A 19,997-nucleotide genomic window follows, 5' to 3' on the forward strand; every position below is an offset into this window, starting at 1 on the left:
CCTCTGCCTCCTGGGTTCAAGTGATTCTCCTGCCTTAGCCTCCTGAGAAGCTGGGATTACAAACAAGCATGAGCCACCATGCCCGGCTAATTTTTTGTATTTTAGTAGAGACAGGGTTTCACCATATTGGCCAGGCTGGTTTTGAACTCCTGACCTACAACCAACTGCTTACATTCCAAGGCCTTTCTGGCAACACTGCTATAACATATTGCTGATGATAAGAGGCACAGGGATTAATGCTGAGGGGTCTCAAGATATATTTTCAGTAGAGTTGACCAAGTAGAGTATGTAAATATTCTAGATAGAATAAATTATTTGGAAAAATCAATAATAGAGTAATAAACATTTATTTAGCATATATGTGTGTCAGAACCATGCTAAGCCCTTTGCATATACTATGTTATATAATCCTAAGAATAGTACTATGGTCATTTAAATTACCAATTTGCCATTGTATAAATTGTGTCAGACATGCTAAGTCTTTATTCTAGATTGCAAACTTCAAGCCTTGTTCACTGATCACAGAACATAGCCTGGTTTCTGGCATGTTGTATGACTCAATAAATATATTTTGAATTAAAGAATGTATGAAACGCCAGTTTATGGCACAGATAATTCTTCCCAGACCTATTTAGTATGGGAAGCCATTACTAGTTGTGTTGTCAAGGCCAGCACTCTAATCATGTTGACCTTCTGTGTTTTAGCTTCCTAGTATAAACCCTAGTGCCTCTTCTGGAAACGAAACTACCTTCTCAGGCGGAGGAGGACTGGCAGCAGTAACAACTCCAGAGCCGGACCATGTTCCCAAAGCCGACAGCACTGACATCAGATCTGAAGAACCTCTGAAAACAGACAGTTCAGCATCAAATAGCAATAGTGAACTGAAAGCCATCAGGCCTCCTTGCCCTGACATGGCCCCACCTTCCTCCGCCCTGCACTGGTTGGCAGATTTAGCAACCCAGAAAGCTAAAGAAGAAACAAAAGGTGAGATGCATACAAACCTCTGCTCTGCCTGTGGTGGAACTCAAGAGTTTGTTCCAGGATTCTTTGAACTCACACATTACCATCCAATTAATGAAACGTGCCACTTGCTTTCTCTGGCTGATCACATAAAAATGAAGGGCTGTCTTTCAACTTCTTTATAGAAATGGAGCTTCTCTAAAAAGGCACATGCCTGGGCTTTACCCTGCCTACCCTAGACCTCCTTAGTCAGAATTTATACAAGGTTTTTTTTTTTTTTTTTTCCAGAAGCAGTTTCGCTCTTGTTGCCCAGGTTGGAGTACAATGGCACGATCTCAGCTCACCACAACCTCTGCCTACTGGGTTCAAGCAATTCTCCTGCCTCAGCCTCCCAAGTAGCTGGAATTACAGGCATGCACCACCACACCTGGCTGATTTTTTTTTGTATTTTTAGTAGAGACAGGGTTTCTCCATGTTGGTCAGGCTGGTCTCGAACTCCTGACCTCAGGTGATCTGCCCACCTTGGCCTCCCAAAGTGCTGGGATTACAGGCGTGAGCCACTGTGCCCGGCCACATACATGGTTTTTAACAAGTTCTCAGATGGTTCTGTTATGCAGCCAGGATTGAGAGCTAGACTTAGAGTAGAAGTTTTCAGTGGACACAAGAATCACCTGGGAAATGGTTTAAAATGCAGATTCCCGTGCCTTACCCAGAACTATGAAACCAGAATCTCTGGGGGTAATGATCTCCATTTTTAACAAGCACTCCCAGTGACTTCAGTACAGGTATTCTGGAGATCCACTTGAAACACTGTCTTAGAAAGTAAGGGAGATGAAAGATGGATGAGAACAAAAGGGAGTTTGAAATTCAGATTTGGTAAAGAAGTAGTAGGAGAGCTTCTTGGCTGTGAGACCTCTTGTAATTATAGCTTGTCAGGCTAGACCCAAACAGAGCATACACAGTTTGGGGGGTGCAGGGGAAGGGAGAGAATCTTTCCTTCTAACCACGTGACTGATTTTTAGGAGTCAGTTGTGTGCTGGGTATTCCTTTTTGTACCTAATGTTATTCCTGGTTATGTTCTTACAGAAGCAGGGTCCCTGAGGTCGGTGCTCAATAAAGAGTCTCATTCACCCTTTGGGCTGGACTCATTCAACTCCACTGCAAAGGTCTCTCCGTTGACTCCAAAGCTTTTTAACAGTCTGTTGCTGGGTCCCACTGCCTCCAACAATAAAACCGAAGGCTCTAGCCTTCGAGACCTCCTTCACTCCGGGCCTGGAAAACTTCCTCAAACCCCTTTGGACACAGGCATACCTTTCCCCCCGGTCTTCTCTACATCCTCAGCAGTAAGTGTCCTCTCTGCAACTCTAGCCTTTGCTGTCTTTCCATGAAAGAACCGTCAGAGATCTGATAATTGGGTTAGAGGGCACATGGGTGATTTGTGTTCTCTACATTGTCAAACTGACAAGGTCTCTAAAGTTTTGGGAATGTTTGAGATCTTTTTAAGTAGTGAACCTTTGTACCATGTTAGGAAGTCAGTAAAAGTTGAGAATTTGAAGTTTTTCAGTCATCAGAGAAAAGTTAATATAATGATTGATTGATTTTCTTGATAATAGCAGGGTTTTTTTTTAACCTGGATAGTACATTTGTATTGTAGTCTCTTGGATATCTAATAGATAACCTGAAACGCTTAATGCATGTTAAGCCTGAACTCCTGATCTTCTGATCATAAGCCTGCTTCTCCTTAGTTTTCTCTTAACTGGTCAGTGGCATCTCTGTCCTTCTGATTGCTTGCACCAGAAATCTTAGAATCATTTGGGAATCACCTGTCCTACCGTTCATATCTAATTTGTTAGCACATCCTTTCAAATTTGATCTTGCAACTATATTCAGAATCCAGTTATTTTTCATCAGCTCTATTGCTTTCTCTCTGGTCTGAGCTAACATCTTGCCTAAGTTTTTGCAATAAATTCCTTACAGGTCTCCTTGTTCCTGCCCTTCACAATCAACAGTGTATTTTCTTTTTTTTTGAGATGGGGTCTTACTATGTTGCCCAGGCTGAAGTGCAGTAGCTATTCACATGTGTGATCCCACTACTGATCAGCACGGGAGTTTTGACCTGCTCCATTTCCAACCTAGGCTGGTTCACCCCTCCTTAGGCAACCTGGTGGTTTCCCGCTCCCAGGAGGTCACCATATTGATGCTGCACTTAGTGTAGACACCCGATCAGCATATAGCGCGCTACAGCCCAGAACTCCTGGACTTGAGATCCCCCAGCCTCAGCCTCCCGAGTAGCTGGGACTACAGGCACGCGCCACCACACCCAGCCAACAATGTATTTTCAACACAGTAGCTAGAGTGGTCCTTTTAAAATATAAGTCATCCCACTGGAGGCTTTTTATTAAGAAATAAAAATTTTAAAAGAATGAAAAGAAAAAAATAATAAAATATATGTCAGATCATATCACCTCTGCCTGAAATCCTCCAAGGGCTTCCTCTTTCTGTCATAAGAAGAGCAGAATCCTTATAGTGCTTACAGATGAATAGAATACGCACCTGGACTATGAGGCTGTAGCCTTATCTGTTCCTCTTCCCCTCACCTCTGTGACTTCAACTACCACGCTCTGTCCTGTTCACTCCGTTCCAGCCACACCCACCTTCTTGCTCTTGTTTCAACCTGGCCAGGCATGCTCCCTCTTCAGAGCCTTTGCACTTGTTATTTCCTCTACCTAGAATTTCTTTCCCATGTAACCCCCTTGCTTGCTTCATCATCAGCTCCCTCACCTACCTCCTGAAATGTTACTCTCAGTAACCCTTACTTTGTACATCACGCTTTCTAAAATTCCATCACACTGTCTCCTCTGCACATATCTATTTTCTCTGCTTTATTTTTTTCATAGCACTCATTACCATCTGACCTATTGTGTGTTTTATTTTCTGTCTCTTGCCTCTCCTAAAGGCATTTTTTCCTGTTTTATTCTATAGTTTATCCCTAGGGCCATGGTGTTTTATCCAGTCGTGTTTAGTAAGCATTTATTGAATGAATGCATTCACAAGGTACAACATCTAAAAGACAGAAAAGAGGCGGGGCATGGTGGCTTATGCCTGTAATTTCAGTAATTTGGGAGGCGGAGGCAGAGGCGGACGGATTACCTGAGGTCAGGAGTTCAAGACCAGGCTGACCAACATGGAGAAACCCCATCTCTATTAAAAATACAAAATTAGCTGGGCCAGGTGGTGAGTGCCTGTGATCCCAGCTACATGCGAGGCTGAGGCAGGACAATCGCTTGAACCCTGGAGGCTGAGGTTGCGATGAGACAAGATCATGCCATTGCACTCCAGCCTGGGCAAAAAGAGTGAAACTCCGTCTCAAAAAGAAAAAAGGCAACCAGGCACAGTGGCTAACACCTATAATCCCAGCACTTTGGAAGGCTGAGGCAGACAGATCACTTGAGGTCAGGAGCTCGAGACTAGCCTGACCAACATAGCAAAACCCTGTCTCTACTAAAAAATAGAAAAATTAGCCAGGCATGATGGCACATGCTTGTAATCCCAGCTACTTGGGAGGCTGAGGCAGGAGAATGCCTGAACCTGGGAGGTGAAAGTTGCAATGAGCCGAGATCGCACCACGCACTGGGCAACAGAGGGAGAATTGTCTGAAAAAAAAATAAATGATGCTGGGTGCAGTGGTTCATGCCTGTAATACCAATACTTTGGGAGGCTGAGGCAGGCAGATCACCTGAGATTGGGAGTTCGAGACCAGCCTGACCAACATGGTGAAATCCTATCTCTACTAAAAATAAAAAATTAGCCAGATATTGTGGCATGTGCCTGTAATCCCAGTTACTCAGGAGGCTGAGGCAGGAGAATCACTTGAGCCCGGGAGGTGAAAGAAAGTTGCAGTGAGCCGAGACCGCCACTGCACTCCAGCCTGGGCAACAGAGTGAGACTACAACTCAAAAATTGATTGATTAATTTAATTAAAGATAGTATAAAGGTTTAGAGTGACAGGTTTCCTTCACACCCTTGCCTCCCAGCTGCCTCGAGATATTATCCTCTGTATGCTTTCCTCGTTTTATACAAATGTTCTACACCTTGTTTCTTTAATTTTCAGTTTATATGATCTGCAAATCATTTCAAGTGAAAACATAAATATGTGTCATATTATTTTTATTTTTTCAAAAAGACGGTTTCACCATGTTGGCTTGGCTGGTCTTGAACTCCTGACCTCAGGTGATCTGCCCGCCTCAGCCTCCCAAAGTGCTGAGATTACAGGTGTGAGCAACCACACCCAGCTAGTCATGTTCTATTTTATGATTGACAGCTGAAACGTGATGAATTATGGGTGATTGAGCCCTATATATGTGGGTGATTGTTTCTCTTTTGGATAAGTAACTTTTTTTTTTTTTTTTTGAGAAGGAGTCTCACTCTGTTGCCCAAGCTGGAGTACAGTGGCACGATTTCAGCTCACTACAGTCTCCACCTCCTGGGTTCAGGCGATTCTCCTGTCTCAGCCTCCCAAGTATCTGGGACTACAGGCACATGCCACCATACCTGGCTAATTTTTGTATTTTTAGTAGACACAGGGTTTCACCATGTTGGCCAGGCTGGTCTCGAACTCCTGACCTCAGGTAATCCACCCGCCTAAGCCTCCCAAAGTGCTAGGATAACAGGTGTGAGTCACTGCACCTGGCCTGGATAAGTAACTTTTAAAAAGCAAACAAAACAATTACTTTGGGTACTGTTTTATGTATATTTGTTCATCATACCACCAGTTCTTTTTCTGATTCTTCCATGATGTTACATGATTATACACACTTTATAGAGACAGGGATTAGTAATACTGTAAGCATAGGATTATCCAGTTTATAAAAGCTCCCCTACCTTTAGTTTTGTGACCGTAGGTATGTCACGTTCATCTCTGAGCCTGAGCTTTCCCATCAGCTGAAACAGGTGAGTGATTCTCAGTGGGATAGTAGTGAGGGAAAAATTGGAGAGTCAGAGACTGCTTTCAGAATATACAGTTCCTCTTGGACACTCTGGTACACCCTTCATTGAGGTGCTCCCTGCCTTGATAAAGTCACTTCAGTTAGTTAATCGAAGTATTGTATCCCTGGGCCTGCTGATTAGGAAAAATTTAGAACCCTAAAACTAAATGATCTTTCTCACTCAGTTACAGCATTTGATGATCCCTGCAGTCCACATGCATGTGTGCTTTGTACACTTAATGGCTGTTGCCAAAGGTATTTCTTAGAACTCAAATCTCTCAAGGCAGAAGGGATCTTTCGGTACTTTCCTTTCTTACCTAATTGTTAAGGTAAAATATGAAGGATAAAGGAATTTAAGATGTTGACTTCTTAGCCCCTTCCAATTGTAAAAGACATTTTAATAACTTTTGTAGAATTTAATCAGATAGGTCAGAACTACTTGTGAATACAACTGTGAGACGGTTTTTGGAATGCCATTCTCATGGTGCTTCAGTCAAGCTTACCTGATGGATTTGTGTCTGGCAGGGAGTGAAGAGCAAGGCCAGCCTACCCAACTTTCTTGACCACATCATTGCCTCAGTGGTAGAAAATAAGAAAACCTCAGATGCTTCAAAGCGGGCCTGCAACTTAACTGAAACCCAGAAGGAAGTGAAGGAAATGGTGATGGGGTTAAATGTGCTAGATCCCCATACTTCTCACTCCTGGCTCTGTGATGGGAGGCTTCTGTGTCTCCATGATCCCAGCAACAAAAACAATTGGAAGATCTTCCGGGAGTGTTGGAAGCAAGGTCAGGTAAGCAAGAACAAGTCATTCCGAGGACCAGCTGTCTGCCTGCCTACCACAGCTACCTGGACAATTCCAGGTCTCTCCTTCTGCCAGGGAGATTTAGACATAGTGAGGTTATTATAATAGCCTTGCTACTTCAAGTTGTCTTGGGTTTTTAATATATGTGCTGCCGAAGCGAGCACTGTCTTGGGTTTTTAAAAGCAAGGAGATGGCTGGGCATCGTGGCTCACACCTATAATCTTAGCACTTTGGAAGGCCAAGGCAGGCAGATCATCTGAGGTCAGGAGTTCAAGACCAGGCTGGCCAACATGATGAAACCCCATCTCTACTAAAAATACAAAAAAACTAGCTGGGCATGGTGGTGGGCGTCTGTAATCCCAGCTGCTGAGGAGGCTGAGGAGGAGAATCACTTGACCCAGGAGGCAGAGGTGGCAGTGAGCCGAGATCATGCCACTGAATTCTAGCCTGGGCGACAGAGCAAGATTCTGCCTCAAAAAAATAAATAAATCAAGGAGATTCCTAAAAACACCATGCATCCTCTTGTTTCTTAGCTATATAGTTCTGTGTTCTTAAAAAGGCAGTTGAAATTTCTGTTAGGTGGTGATCTGGTATTGATAACACCTTTAGAGAAAAATTCTTAAGTGTGATTTTAACATGGGGAGGAGGAGGGTTTAGTACTTTTTCTAAGTAAATGTTTTAAGGCCACACAAGTTTTTTGATAGTGTGATTAACAATCCCTAGTTTAAAAACTTTAGCAGGTGTTGAGGAAGGGGGAGCTCATGGATAGAATTGTCACTTTCAGTATGAGGAAGTATTTTCAAATCTCAAAGTTGCACTTGTCAGCTATTTGTTCTCTCACCTTAAAACAGTGGCAGGTACTAGGGCAACAGAAGTGATTTCTTGAGGGTGAGAATCAAGCATAACAATAGAGTAGAAGCATTTCCTTTCACTTTAGTTGACATGTGGAAATCCATGCATTATAAAACTGGGAAAGAATAGTAGAACTTTCCTGGAGAAGAGGATGCCCTCCTCAGGAAACCCTCCTTTCTCTCTCAGCCCTAGAGCTGGAAGTTTTTCCTAGATTGCTCTGATTGGGATATTTTTGTTTTTCATAGCCAGTGCTGGTTTCGGGGGTACATAAAAAGCTCAAGTCTGAGCTCTGGAAGCCAGAAGCCTTTAGCCAGGAATTTGGAGACCAGGATGTGGACTTGGTGAACTGCAGGAACTGTGCTATAATTTCCGACGTGAAAGTTCGGGATTTCTGGGATGGTTTCGAGATCATATGCAGTAAGTAGCTTTTATACCTAGTTCAGTAATAGCAAACTGGGAAATAAAGATCTATATGCCCAGCTCTGCCTTTGAATAATAAATTATATTCTGGAGCATAATGAGGACTTGAATAAATAAATAAATACATACATACATACAGCCAGCCAGCCAGGTGCAGTGGCTCGCTCCTATAGTTTCAGCCCTTTCAGAGGTTGATGCATAGATCTCTGAGGTCAGGAGTTCCAGACCAGCCCACCCAACTTGGTGAAACCCTGTCTCTAGTAAAAATACAAAAATTAGCTCAGCGTGGTAGTGTGTGCCTATAATCCCAGCTACTCAGGAGGCTGAGGCAGGAAAATCGCTTGAACCCAGGAGGTAGAGGTTGCAGTGAGCCAAGATGGCACCACAAATAAAACCAAATTAAGGCCATGTGTGGTGTCTCTACTAAAAAAAAAAAAAAAAAAAATTAGCCAGGTGTAGTGGGTGGCAGGCACCTGTAATCCCAGCTACTTAGGAGGCGAATCAGGAGAATCGCTTGAACCTGGGAGGCGGAGATTGCAGTAAACCAAGGTCACGCCATTGCAATCCAGCCTGGGCAGCAAGAGTGAAACTCCATCTCAAAAACAAATAAAAACAACAAAAAAATAAATTAGGCCGGGCGCGGTGGCTCAAGCCTGTAATCCCAGCACTTTGGGAGGCCGAGGCGGGTGGATCACGAGGTCAAGAGATCGAGACCATCCTGGTCAACATGGTGAAACCCCATATCTACTAAAAATTACAAAAAATTAGCTGGGCATGGTGGCACGTGCCTGTAATCCCAGCTACTCAGGAGGCTGAGGCAGGAGAATTGCCTGAACCCAGGGGGCGGATGTTGCGGTGAGCCGAGATTGCGCCATTGCACTCCAGCCTGGGTAACAAGAGCGAAACTCCGTCTCAAAAAAAAAAAAATAAATAAATAAATAAATTATACCCACTTGGTGGGGTACATTCTTCCCTGGTGCCAACCATGTAGTTTACATGGCAATTACATGACTCCCAGAGCATGCCTAGGCTTAAGCATGTGATTCCATGGGCTGTGCAGAGCACTTTCCCTCTGAGGAAGGGGGACAGAATCCCTGTAAGATGGAAAAATATGACACATACTGAAGTAGTGAGTGAGGAAAACAAAGCCCACCTAGTCCATTACGGGAGTTTACAACTCTGAAATAAGAGGTTAGTCTCCTAAGCTAGGTGCAGTGGCTCACGCCTGTAATCCCAGCACTTTGGGAGGGCGAGGCGGGCAGACACCTGAGGTCAGGAGTTCAAGACCAGCCTGGTCAACATGGTGAAACCCTGTCTCTACTAAAAATATAAAAATTAGCCTGTCATGGTGGCAGTTGCCTGTAATCCCAGCTACTCAGGAGGCTGAGGCAGGGAGAATCACTTGAACCTGGGAAGTGGAAGTTGCAGTGAGCTGAGATCACGCCACTGCACTCCAGCCCAGGCAACAGAGCAAGACTCCATCTCAAAAAAAAAGATAAGAGGTTAGTCTCCTAAAACTTTTGTCATTGTTGAAAATCGGACAGCAGCCAAACCAGCAGATGTTTATAGGAGTATTCTCTGTCTTCCAGAACGACTACGGTCAGAAGATGGGCAGCCAATGGTGCTCAAACTCAAGGACTGGCCTCCTGGGGAAGATTTTCGAGACATGATGCCAACGAGGTTAGTGACTGGTTTCATCTTCAGAAGCCTTCGCAAAGTAATCACAGAAAAGTGAACTTTGTCTCTTGGCTTTCTTCCCTAATAACAAGCTAAGTCATCTTTCCTGCACTTTTATAGGTTTGAAGATCTGATGGAGAACCTTCCTCTGCCAGAATATACCAAACGAGATGGCAGGCTCAATCTGGCCTCTAGGCTACCTAGCTACTTTGTAAGGCCTGATCTGGGCCCCAAGATGTACAACGCCTATGGTATGAGGGAGAGACTAAAATTGCTCTTTCGGGGAACTATTGTTCTTATTTCAACTATAGAGGGAGATCTGTGGTCACTGTCAGGCGTAGAGATTATTTTGGGTAGGTGCTGGTTTGCTTTTGTCATACTGGGTTTCATAACATCCATGTGGGCCCAGACCATAAGCTTACATGTCTCCAGTTGTGAGGAAGTTTCCTGTCAAAAACTACCCAAGGAGCCATATTCTTAAGTCTAAAGAGACTTGACAAAATAATAATGAAGAGGTCTGGGTGTCATGCTACCCAGCCAGTGCTTTGGGAAGGCCAGTGATGACCTAAATCACAGTGAAAGCTCAGCTATATCTGAATATGCCTAATGCCCATACCTGGTTTTCTTTTCTTTTCTTTTTTTGAGACAGAGTTTCACTCTTATTGCCCAGGCTAGAGTGCAATGGTGCAATCTTGGCTCACCACAACCTCTGCCTCCCAGGTTCAAGTGATTCTCCTGCCTTAACCTCCCAAGTAGCTGGGATTTACAGTCATGCGCCACTATGCCCAGCTAGTTTCCGTATTTTTTTAGTAGAGATGGGGTTTCTCCATGTTAATTAGGCTGGTCTTGAACTCCTGACCTCAGATGATCCACCTGCCTCTTCTTGCCAAAGGGCTGGGATTACAGGAGTCAGTCACCACACCCAGCCTGTTTTGTTTTTCATGGAGAGATCATTTTTTGGAGGTAGATTTTGTTCAGTGGCCAAACAGTGTCAATAATAAATCAGTCTTAAAACAGTATAAAGGAGATGAGAGTGATTTCTTAATTTTAGGAGAGTGAAGTCTTGGGCGGGGCGCAGCAACTTACACCTATAATCCCAGTACTTTGGGAGGCCGAGGCGGGCGAATCATGAGGTCTTAGGAGTATGAGAGCAGCCTACCCAACGTGGCAAAACCCTGTCTCTAGTAAAAATACAAAAATTAGCCGAGTGTGGTAGCATGTGCCTGTAATCCTAGCTACTGGGGAGGCTGAGGCAGGAAAATTGCTTGAACCCAGGAGGTGGAAGTTGCAGTGAGCCAAGATCACAACACTGCACTCCACCCTGGCTGACAGAGCGAGACTCCATCTCAATAGAAGGAACACCCTTGAGCATGTTTTCAGATGTATTATTGATGTAGATTCTTCCGATTGCGTATTTTCCTTTCTCCTTTAGGGTTGATAACAGCAGAAGATAGAAGAGTTGGTACAACAAATCTACACTTAGATGTGTCTGATGCGGTTAATGTGATGGTGTATGTTGGGATTCCCATCGGGGAGGGTGCTCATGATGAAGGTATGATTTCTAGAACCCACTGCTTCAGAATGGTGAGGCTTTGTCTTGGGAATACAGTTGGGTGTTTTCATCCTTAGTCAGGTCCAGTGGCTTTTCTTTTTTCTTGTTTTATTCCCCTAGTAGCTTTTTCTTGTTTCTTCCAGTCCTGATGGGAAGTGGGTTCCCAGTGGATGTTGCTAGATAAAGGGGAAGATTTTAGTAGAGAAGAGTACTACTTTGTGTATCTTTGACTAGAGTCTTTCTCTTTCTAGAAATGTTGCCCTTCTCCACTTTGTAACCTCACAAAGAGGAATAAAGAAAGGGCAAACAGAATTCTGACCTAACCTATCAGTCAGGTCAGCTGTGGAATGACAGATGATAAAGCGAGGACCTTCATAGAAATGAAGCATAAAAGTGATATTTTGCTTCATTTGCATAAATGCAAATGAATTGCATTGTATTTGCACTTTCTGCCATCTCAGTGTTAAAATTAGTATATGTTCACTGTGGAAATTTCAGAAAAAGGAGATACTTTTTTAAAAAAGAAAGTAAGTATAATCTCAAGGTTCGGGGTAATTTTTTTTTTTTTTGTGATAGAGTCTTACTATGTTGCCCAGACTGGCTTCAAACTCCTGGGCTCAAGTATTCCTCCCACCTCAGCCTCCCAAGTAACAGGGCCTACAGGCAAGACCACTATGCCTGGCTTTACATTTGCCTTTTTTTTTTTTTTTTTGAGATAGAGTCTTACTCTGTCACACAGGCTGGAGTGCAGTGGCATGATCTTGGCTCACTGCAACTCCTGCGTTCAAGCTATTCTCCTTCCTCAGCCTCCCGAGTAGCTGGGATTATATGCATGTCCCACCACACTTGGCTAATTTTTGTATTTTTAGTAGAGACAGGGTTTCACTATGTTGGCCAGGCTGGTCTCAGACTCCTAACCTAGGTGACCTTCCTGCCTCAACCTCTCAAAGTGCTGGGATTACAGGCATGAGCCACCATGCCTGGCCTACAATTGCTTTTGATTCTGCACACCTGCAACATTCATTACTTGTTTTTAAGGTGATTATAACAGATAAGCATTAGAAGCCAACCCTCTTAACTTGCCAGTGATGCTTTATGCTTGGTGAGCTTAGATCCAGAATGCTAGTGTTTGAAGGGGTCTTGAGAAAAGATACAAACTCCATATACTTGTAGCAGGAAATAGCCTGCAAGTTAAACATAAGATATGGCTACACAGTTTGAGCAAGAAATGTGTTTTATGGGGAAATTATACCTCCAAAAATGCTGAAGCTCTAATAAGGAAGGTTTGTTGTTGTTCGTTGTGTGTGTAGGGTGCTTAGACCAGTATGAATTTTGATTCTTTGATTCTGTCTTATATTATTCCAGAGATGGAGAAGAGTAGAAACTGAATTTGTTTGAATTAGACATTTTGTTTAACTCAGAGGTACTGAAATGGCTAACTACATTGAAAGTGTCATTTTGCTCTTTTCAGAGGTACTCAAGACAATTGATGAGGGAGATGCTGATGAGGTGACAAAGCAGAGGATTCATGATGGAAAAGAGAAGCCAGGTGCTTTATGGCACATCTATGCAGCCAAGGATGCAGAGAAGATCCGGGAGCTGCTTAGAAAGGTATGCCCCTGGATGGACTGTGCTCCCAGCTCACATATCAAGACACCCTGTCTAGGGTTTCTCATGTGGAGTTCCTTGGCATTAAAGACCGGTTGGCCGGTCGGAAACGGAGCAGGGCAAAACTTCCGTGCTGATCAGTAGTAGAATTGCACCTGTGAATAGCCACTGCACTCCAGCCTGGGCAACATAGTAGACTCCGTCTCTGAAACAAGAAAAGAAAAAAGACAGACCTGTTTGCCATGGTACCTCTGGTGGAAAAGCCCAAAGGCTTGCATCCACACATAGAGGATGTTAAGTAGAATAAAGCAGAGGTTTTGTCACCCTCACCCCATCCTAGGATATTGCTGCAGCAAGTTGGATTTATGCTGTTAATAATTTTTAATTTTCCTGTCTTTGGATTTTGATGATGGCTTCAGGTTGGAGAAGAACAAGGCCAAGAGAACCCCCCTGATCATGACCCAATTCATGACCAAAGTTGGTACCTGGACCAGACCCTCCGTAAGAGACTCTATGAAGAGTATGGCGTGCAAGGCTGGGCTATCGTGCAGTTCCTAGGTGATGCTGTTTTCATACCTGCTGGAGCCCCACACCAGGTGAGTTCCTGCTTGGGGCTTAGGGTGAACAGTTCCATGGATGTTTTCTTATTTCTGCTTTTCTTGCTAATCTACCAAGAGATTTAAGATTTAAGTAGCTGAATTAGACTGATTTTGCTTATGCTACAACTTATTTTATGCCTTTTTTTTTTTTTTTTTTTTTTTTTTTTGAGGCAGACTTTTGCTCTTGTTGCCAAGGCTGGAGTGCAATGGTGCCATCTCAGCTCACCGCACCCTTCACCTCCCAGGTTCAAGCAATTCTCTTGCTTCAGCCTCCCAAGTACCTGAGATTACTGGCATATGCCACCATGCCCAGCTAATTTTGTATTTTTAGGAGAGACGGCGTTTCTCCATGTTGGTCAGGCTGGTCTCAAACTCCTGACCTCAGATGATCCACCCGCCTCAGCCTCCCAAAGTGCTGGGATTACAGCCATGAGCCAGCGCACCCAATTTATGTTTTTATTTTCTTAACCTTAAATGTTAAGGTTCATTTAAGAAAATTTAAACAGGGCCAGACTTGGTGGCTCATACCTGTAATCCCAGCACTTTGGGAGGCTGAGGTGGGTAGATCAGCTGAAGTTGGGAGTTCAAGATCAGCGTAACCAACATGAAGAAAAACGCTGTCTCTACTAAAAATACAAAATTGCTGGCATTACATATCTATAATCCCAGCTGCTTGGGAGGCTGAGTCAGGGGAATCACTTGAAGCTGGGAGGCAGAGGTTGAGGTGAGCTGAGATTGTGCCATTGCACTCCAGCCTGAGCCACAAGAGCAAAACTCTGTCTCAAAAAAAAGTAAAATAAAATAATTTTAACAATGTAAGCTATTAAAGAAAAAGTGACAAATCCTAGCTGAGCTACCTATATCTTACTCTTCTTCTCAATCCCCTTATCCCACTTTCCCAATCTAGTTTCTTTCCTCAGATGTAGCCTACTGTTAAGAGTTTGGTGTATATTTTTCCAGAACATTTTCTGTGCAAATACTAATATTTTTATGTATTTCTTTTTCCTTTTTTTTTCCCCTTTGGTAGAGACGGGGTTTCGGGGTTTCGCCATGTTGGCCAGGCTGGTCTTGAACTCCTGAGCTCAAGCAATCCATGTGCCTCTGCCTCCCAAAGTTCTGGGATTACAGGCATGAGCCACTGCACCTGGTCAATATTTTTATTTATAAATTTGCACTTACAGCTTTTCTGTGTTATTACAAAAATGGAAATATACTTATTTCTAAATTTTTTAACTATATCATGGATGTTTTCCATATTTATTGAATCTCTAATGTCTGATATTTCTCCTCTGTACTTTGCCTCTCTCAGGTTCACAATCTATACAGTTGCATAAAAGTAGCAGAAGACTTTGTATCTCCAGAACATGTAAAGCACTGTTTCCGCCTGACTCAGGAATTCAGGCATCTCTCTAACACTCATACAAATCATGAGGATAAACTGCAGGTAAATAACTCCTTCTACCCCACTCTGTCTTCTCATTGCATACTTATATACATTACACCAGAAAGCACATTCTCCTTTCTGAGGGTATTCTTTGAAGGTCTAATTGTGGAGGAGAAATGACGCAGGAAAGCTGGGGGATATGGAGTCCTTTCAGGAATTGTTTAATAAGTCCTCCTCAGTTTTATTTAGAGAATATTCATCTTTTAACCTCATCATTTCTTTTTAATTTTATTTATTTATTTCTTTATTATGGAGACTTGCTTTGTCACCCAGGCTGGAGTGCAGTGGCACAGTCTTGGCGCACTGCAATGTCCGCCTCCCAGGTTCAAGCGATTCTTCTGCCTCCGCCTCCCAACCAGCTGGAACTACAGGCACCAACCACTGTTCCTGGCTAATTTTTGTATTTTTAGTAGAGATGGGGTTTCACCATGTTGGCCAGGCTTATCTCAAACTCCTGAGCTCGTAGTCCCGCCTGCCTGGCCTCCCAAAGTGCTGAGATTACAGGCATGAGCCACCACACCCCACTTAATTTTATTTGTTTTTTTTTTTTTCTTCTTTTTTACAAAAATTAGCTGGGCATGGTGGTGCACGCCTATAGTCCCAGCTACCCAGGAAGCTGAGGCAGAAGAATTTCTTGAAGTGGGAGGTGGAGGTTGCAGTAAGCTGAGATCATGCCACTGCACTCCAGCCTGGGTGACAGAGCAAGACTCCATCTCAGAAAAAAGGTTTATCTTCTTTTTAATAGAGCTTGGTCTCTGTTGCCCAGGCTAGGCTCAAGAGATCCTCTTACCTCAGCCTCACAAAGTGCTCGGAATACAGGTGTGGGCCACTGCTTAACCTAATCATTTCTGTTGTGACAGTCCTCTATTTCTCTCGCCTTCAGAGTTACAGTGTTATTAGTGTTAGTAACTAACTAGACTGACCTCCCCAAACAGGTGGGAAAAGCACTATGGCATCATGTTCTAAGCCTGTTTCTGAGAAGAAATATTGCGCTGAAGGTGTTTCTCGTAACAGATTTCTATGCAGGCTTAGTTTCTTAGAGCTCTGCTAGGGATTACAGTTCATGTTCCTAAGAACTGTATCCCCTTGTAGAGCAGAGCTGAACAGTCAGATTAGGTTTCCTCTGCTCTTGAAATGGATTGGAATTTGAAGGGCAGAATTTCATCATTAATACACTTAGGTACTTTAGTTGCATAAAAATGACAAAGAATAAGGAAGCAGAATTCTCTAGGCTTTCACTGTGGCCACTTTTCCTCTGGTATGCCTGGTTCTTGGCAGATCAGATTGAAGAGGTTTTTCTTAATTGCTCTTAGATTGAGTCTTACCTGCTTTTTTTTTTTTTTTTTTTTTTTTTTTTGAGACAGGATCTCATTATGTTGCCCAGGCTGGAGGGCAGTGGCATGATCTTGGCTGACTGCATCCTCCGTCTTCTGGGATCAAGTGATTCTTGTGCCTCAGCCTCACAAGTAGCTGGGACTACAGGCATGCGCCACCATACCCAGATAATTTTTGTATTTTTTGGTAGAAATGGGGTTTCACCATGTTGGCCAGGCTGGTCTCAAACTCATGGCCTCAAACAGGCCAGGCTGGTCTCAAACAGATGACCTCAGGTAATCTGCCTGCCTCCACCTCCCAAAGTGCTGGGATTATAGGAGTGAGCCACCTCACCCAGCCTACCATAAAGTTTTTATACAAAGTATAGTCACCATTGGTGTTTACTTTTATTTTTATATATTTATATTTTGAGATGGAGTCCTGCTCTGTTGCCCAGGCTGGAGTGCAGTGGCATGATCTTGGCTCACTGCAACCTCTGCCTCCCAGGTTCAAGCAGTTCTCCTGCCTCAGCCTCCCAGGTATCTGGAATTACAGGCATGTGTTACCACGCTGAGCTAATTCTTTTTAGTAGTTGTCAGGGTTTCGCCATGTTGGCCAGGCTGGTCTTGAACTCGTGACCACAGGTGATCCACCTGCCTTAGCTTCCCAAAATGCTGATATTACAGGCATGAGTCACCACACCCATCCAACACTGCTGTTTAAATAGAATGCAAATGTAAAGATAACATGTCACCTTATCCTTAACACCTTTACTGCGCTAGGGATATTGGGTGTGTATTTGCAGTCTCAGCCACTCAGGAGGCTGAGGTGGGAAGATCACTTGAGCCCAGGAGTTTCAAAGCTCTTGTCACCTATGATCACCCCACTACACTCCAGCCTGGGCAACAGACTCTGTCTTTTTATTTGAAAACAAAAAATAAAAACAAAGACCTTTCCTGACTATGCTGTTTGGAATAACAGCAACTCCTGCTTCAGCATTCTCTGTCCCACTTTCACTGCATTATTTTTTCTGTAATATTTTCACCATCAGATAGATAGATAGATACCTACATACATAGATACATAGATAGATTTTTATCTGTTACTTAACTGTACTAGAAGGTAAGTTATTTAAGCTCTGTGAAGGCAGGAATTTACTATTTTATTTACTGCTTTTCCTTATCACCATGTCTGACACATAGTAGGTACTCAAATTTTTGTTGAAGCAATGCAAAAAAATTAATGGAGAATAGCATAAGAGGGATTTGGATGCCCATTACCCAACTTAAGAAATTACAGCACACATACATACATATACAGCAACTACTTGGTTGAAGCCCTCATGTACCCTTCCACTATGCATTTCCCCACTTTTCCTCCCCCAAAATAACCTCAATTTTCTTGTCAGCCCTTTAAAAGAAAACCATCTTTATCCTCTTCACTTAAATATGCCTCTTCACTTTTTTAATAACCTTTATTGTGTATTCCAATTTCACATGTAATATGTTTTCCAAATCAGAAAACATACAAGCACAAAGGAAAAAAATATGCCATAATCCTACCTTCCATTCTTGTTTTCTGTATAACCTTAGGGAAGCCTCTTAACCATATAAGGAAGCAAAGTTCTCCAGGCATTCACTGTGGCCTGAGTTTCCTCAGTTTTTCATCTGTAAACTGGGGGTGATCATAATAGAACCTACCTCATAGGATTCTGGCAAGGATTAAGCGAAGGGCCACATAAAGAGTTCAGCAACAGGCCGGGCATGATGGCTCACGCCTGTAATCCAAGCACTTTGGAGGCCAAGGCTGGTGGATCACCTGAGGTCGGGAGTTCAAGACCAGCCTGACCAACATGGTGAAACCCCGTCTTTAAATTAAAAAATAAAAGAGAGTTCAGCAACAGAGCCTGCCCAGGACATAGTAAGCACATAAGTGATGGTGATCAGATAGCCGTGCCGTTCACAGGATTTTATTATTATTTTTGAGTACAGACTTTATGCCCTATGTAATTTGTAAATGACTGTGTAGGAACGCATGGTCCTTTTTGGGAATTTTCCCCACTAACCAGTAGGCTTACAGTCAAGGTAGAACATACATTTATTTGCATGGGGCTGCTGTGAACTGACTTTGCTGTTCACCCTCTCTAGGTGAAGAACATCATTTACCATGCAGTGAAAGATGCAGTTGGCACCCTCAAGGCTCATGAATCCAAACTTGCAAGGTCCTAGGCATGGAGAAACTCCAAACTTCCCTGTGAAGCAGGTCTTTCACTCACAACACTTACAGGGAACGGCAGGGCTCTTTGCTGGAGCAGAAGCCCTTCACCCGGAGCCAGTGTGGTCAGTATTCCAAACTCTCCAGCCACTCTCTTCTATGCTGCCTCAACACCGAAGGTTGACACAGGAAAGTCGTACTGTTCACACATACAGTTTCAGACTCCAAGCCAAGAGTGCCACATCCCCATCCTGTGGGCTTTTGGGAATCCAAATTGCCTGAACACGGCGGGGCTTTCCTGCACATTCTCCTGATTTGAGATTCATGGGCACACCTTTCTTTTCTTTTCTTCTTGTGCCTAGTTAAATGGGAATGTGTTTGGAGGTCAGGGAAATCACATAACTGGTACAAGTAGGGGGTAATTGCTTAAACATGCCTGGTGGAAGCCTGATAGCGTCTCTGCACATGACCTCTGACGAGGCCCATCCCAGGAGACGGGGTGAAGCCATTCCCCACACTCTCCTGTGAACACTGGAGCCTTGCAGGGCCCAGGGAGAACCCACTGCTTTTCCCAGGAGGCTCCAGGATTAGGAAATGTGTGTATTTAGTGAAAAATAGGTTTGTAGTGAAATAGTTACTATTTCATGAAAGTAGATATTTTTAGAATTTTTGAAATACCACAGTTGTTTTCCTGGATTATGAGGAAAGGCACATTACATTTAGTCTTCCTTTCGATATAAAACTCTTTGAAGAAATATGATTTTTAGAAATCATCTACCCATTATAGCACAAAATCAGCCAAAGCAGAATTTCTTAAAATTGGCTTTTTTTAGGATTCTTTTAGTTTCTCCCCCTCCCATCTTAGTCTTACCTTGGGGAACTGTCATATGAGAAGGAACTTTGTCACCTCTGAGCTGTGGTGTGTTCCCTGGGGATTCCTCACATTTCCAAATGGGAAGGACAGTTGATTTCCAACATGAGGTTTTTTTTTTTGTCCAGAAATATTTTCAGCAAAACTTTCCAACTGAGTGGAGTCTGATTAAGGATTTATTTGAAAATGATGGAATTCATTGACCCATAGGTACATTGGAAAATGTATCTCTCTCCAGCTGTACTGTAGTGCCCTGCAGGCTGTTTATATGTTCACAGTTACTTTTTTTTTTTTTTTTTTAATAAAAGTCATTTACTGTAGAATACTTTTAATTTCACTTTCTGTATTTTAATTTTGTTGAAGGGCTGATTGGGATTTCCATGTTCTTATTAAAAATCTAACAAATCTGTTTGGAGTGGACTAAATTCTTTGCGTACCAACCCTTCCAAAATAACATCAGATTGGGAGTTGGGTTGGAGGTGGGGGATTCATTTCCAGGTCTTCATGACTGTGCGTATATATACATACAAACATATATATATATGTATGTATTTTTGTGGGTTTTTGTTTTTGTTTTGTTTTTTGAGACTGAGTCTCGCTCTGTTGCCAGGCTAGTGTGCAGTGGCATGATCTCAGCTCACTTGCAACCTCCACCTCCCGGGTTCAAGCAGTTCTCCTGCCTCAGCCTCCCAAGTAG

General features: G+C 43.2%; 1 protein-coding gene across 2 annotated transcripts in view; it reads left to right on the top strand.

Moving 5' to 3' along the window:
* Positions 1 to 19,707, top strand: part of KDM3B (lysine demethylase 3B) — a 78,863-nt gene extending 59,156 nt beyond the window's left edge. The window contains exons 14-25 of one of the 2 annotated variants that reach the window (XM_054249828.2): positions 705 to 984; positions 1,249 to 1,371; positions 2,047 to 2,303; positions 6,471 to 6,737; positions 7,847 to 8,018; positions 9,611 to 9,701; positions 9,819 to 9,949; positions 11,131 to 11,250; positions 12,722 to 12,861; positions 13,278 to 13,454; positions 14,767 to 14,901; positions 18,363 to 19,707. In XM_054249828.2, coding sequence (XP_054105803.1) covers positions 705 to 984; positions 1,249 to 1,371; positions 2,047 to 2,303; positions 6,471 to 6,737; positions 7,847 to 8,018; positions 9,611 to 9,701; positions 9,819 to 9,949; positions 11,131 to 11,250; positions 12,722 to 12,861; positions 13,278 to 13,454; positions 14,767 to 14,901; positions 18,363 to 18,443 — 1,974 coding nt within the window. In that variant the 3' untranslated portion in view covers positions 18,444 to 19,707. The remainder of the gene's footprint in view (positions 1 to 704; positions 985 to 1,248; positions 1,372 to 2,046; positions 2,304 to 6,470; positions 6,738 to 7,846; positions 8,019 to 9,610; positions 9,702 to 9,818; positions 9,950 to 11,130; positions 11,251 to 12,721; positions 12,862 to 13,277; positions 13,455 to 14,766; positions 14,902 to 18,362) is intronic. The other variant, XM_008985573.4, reaches the window with a different exon arrangement.
* Positions 19,708 to 19,997: the final 290 nt, after the last annotated feature.

Source organism: Callithrix jacchus, chromosome 2 (genome assembly GCF_049354715.1).
Source record: "Callithrix jacchus isolate 240 chromosome 2, calJac240_pri, whole genome shotgun sequence".
Classification (NCBI taxonomy): Eukaryota; Metazoa; Chordata; class Mammalia; order Primates; family Cebidae; genus Callithrix; species Callithrix jacchus.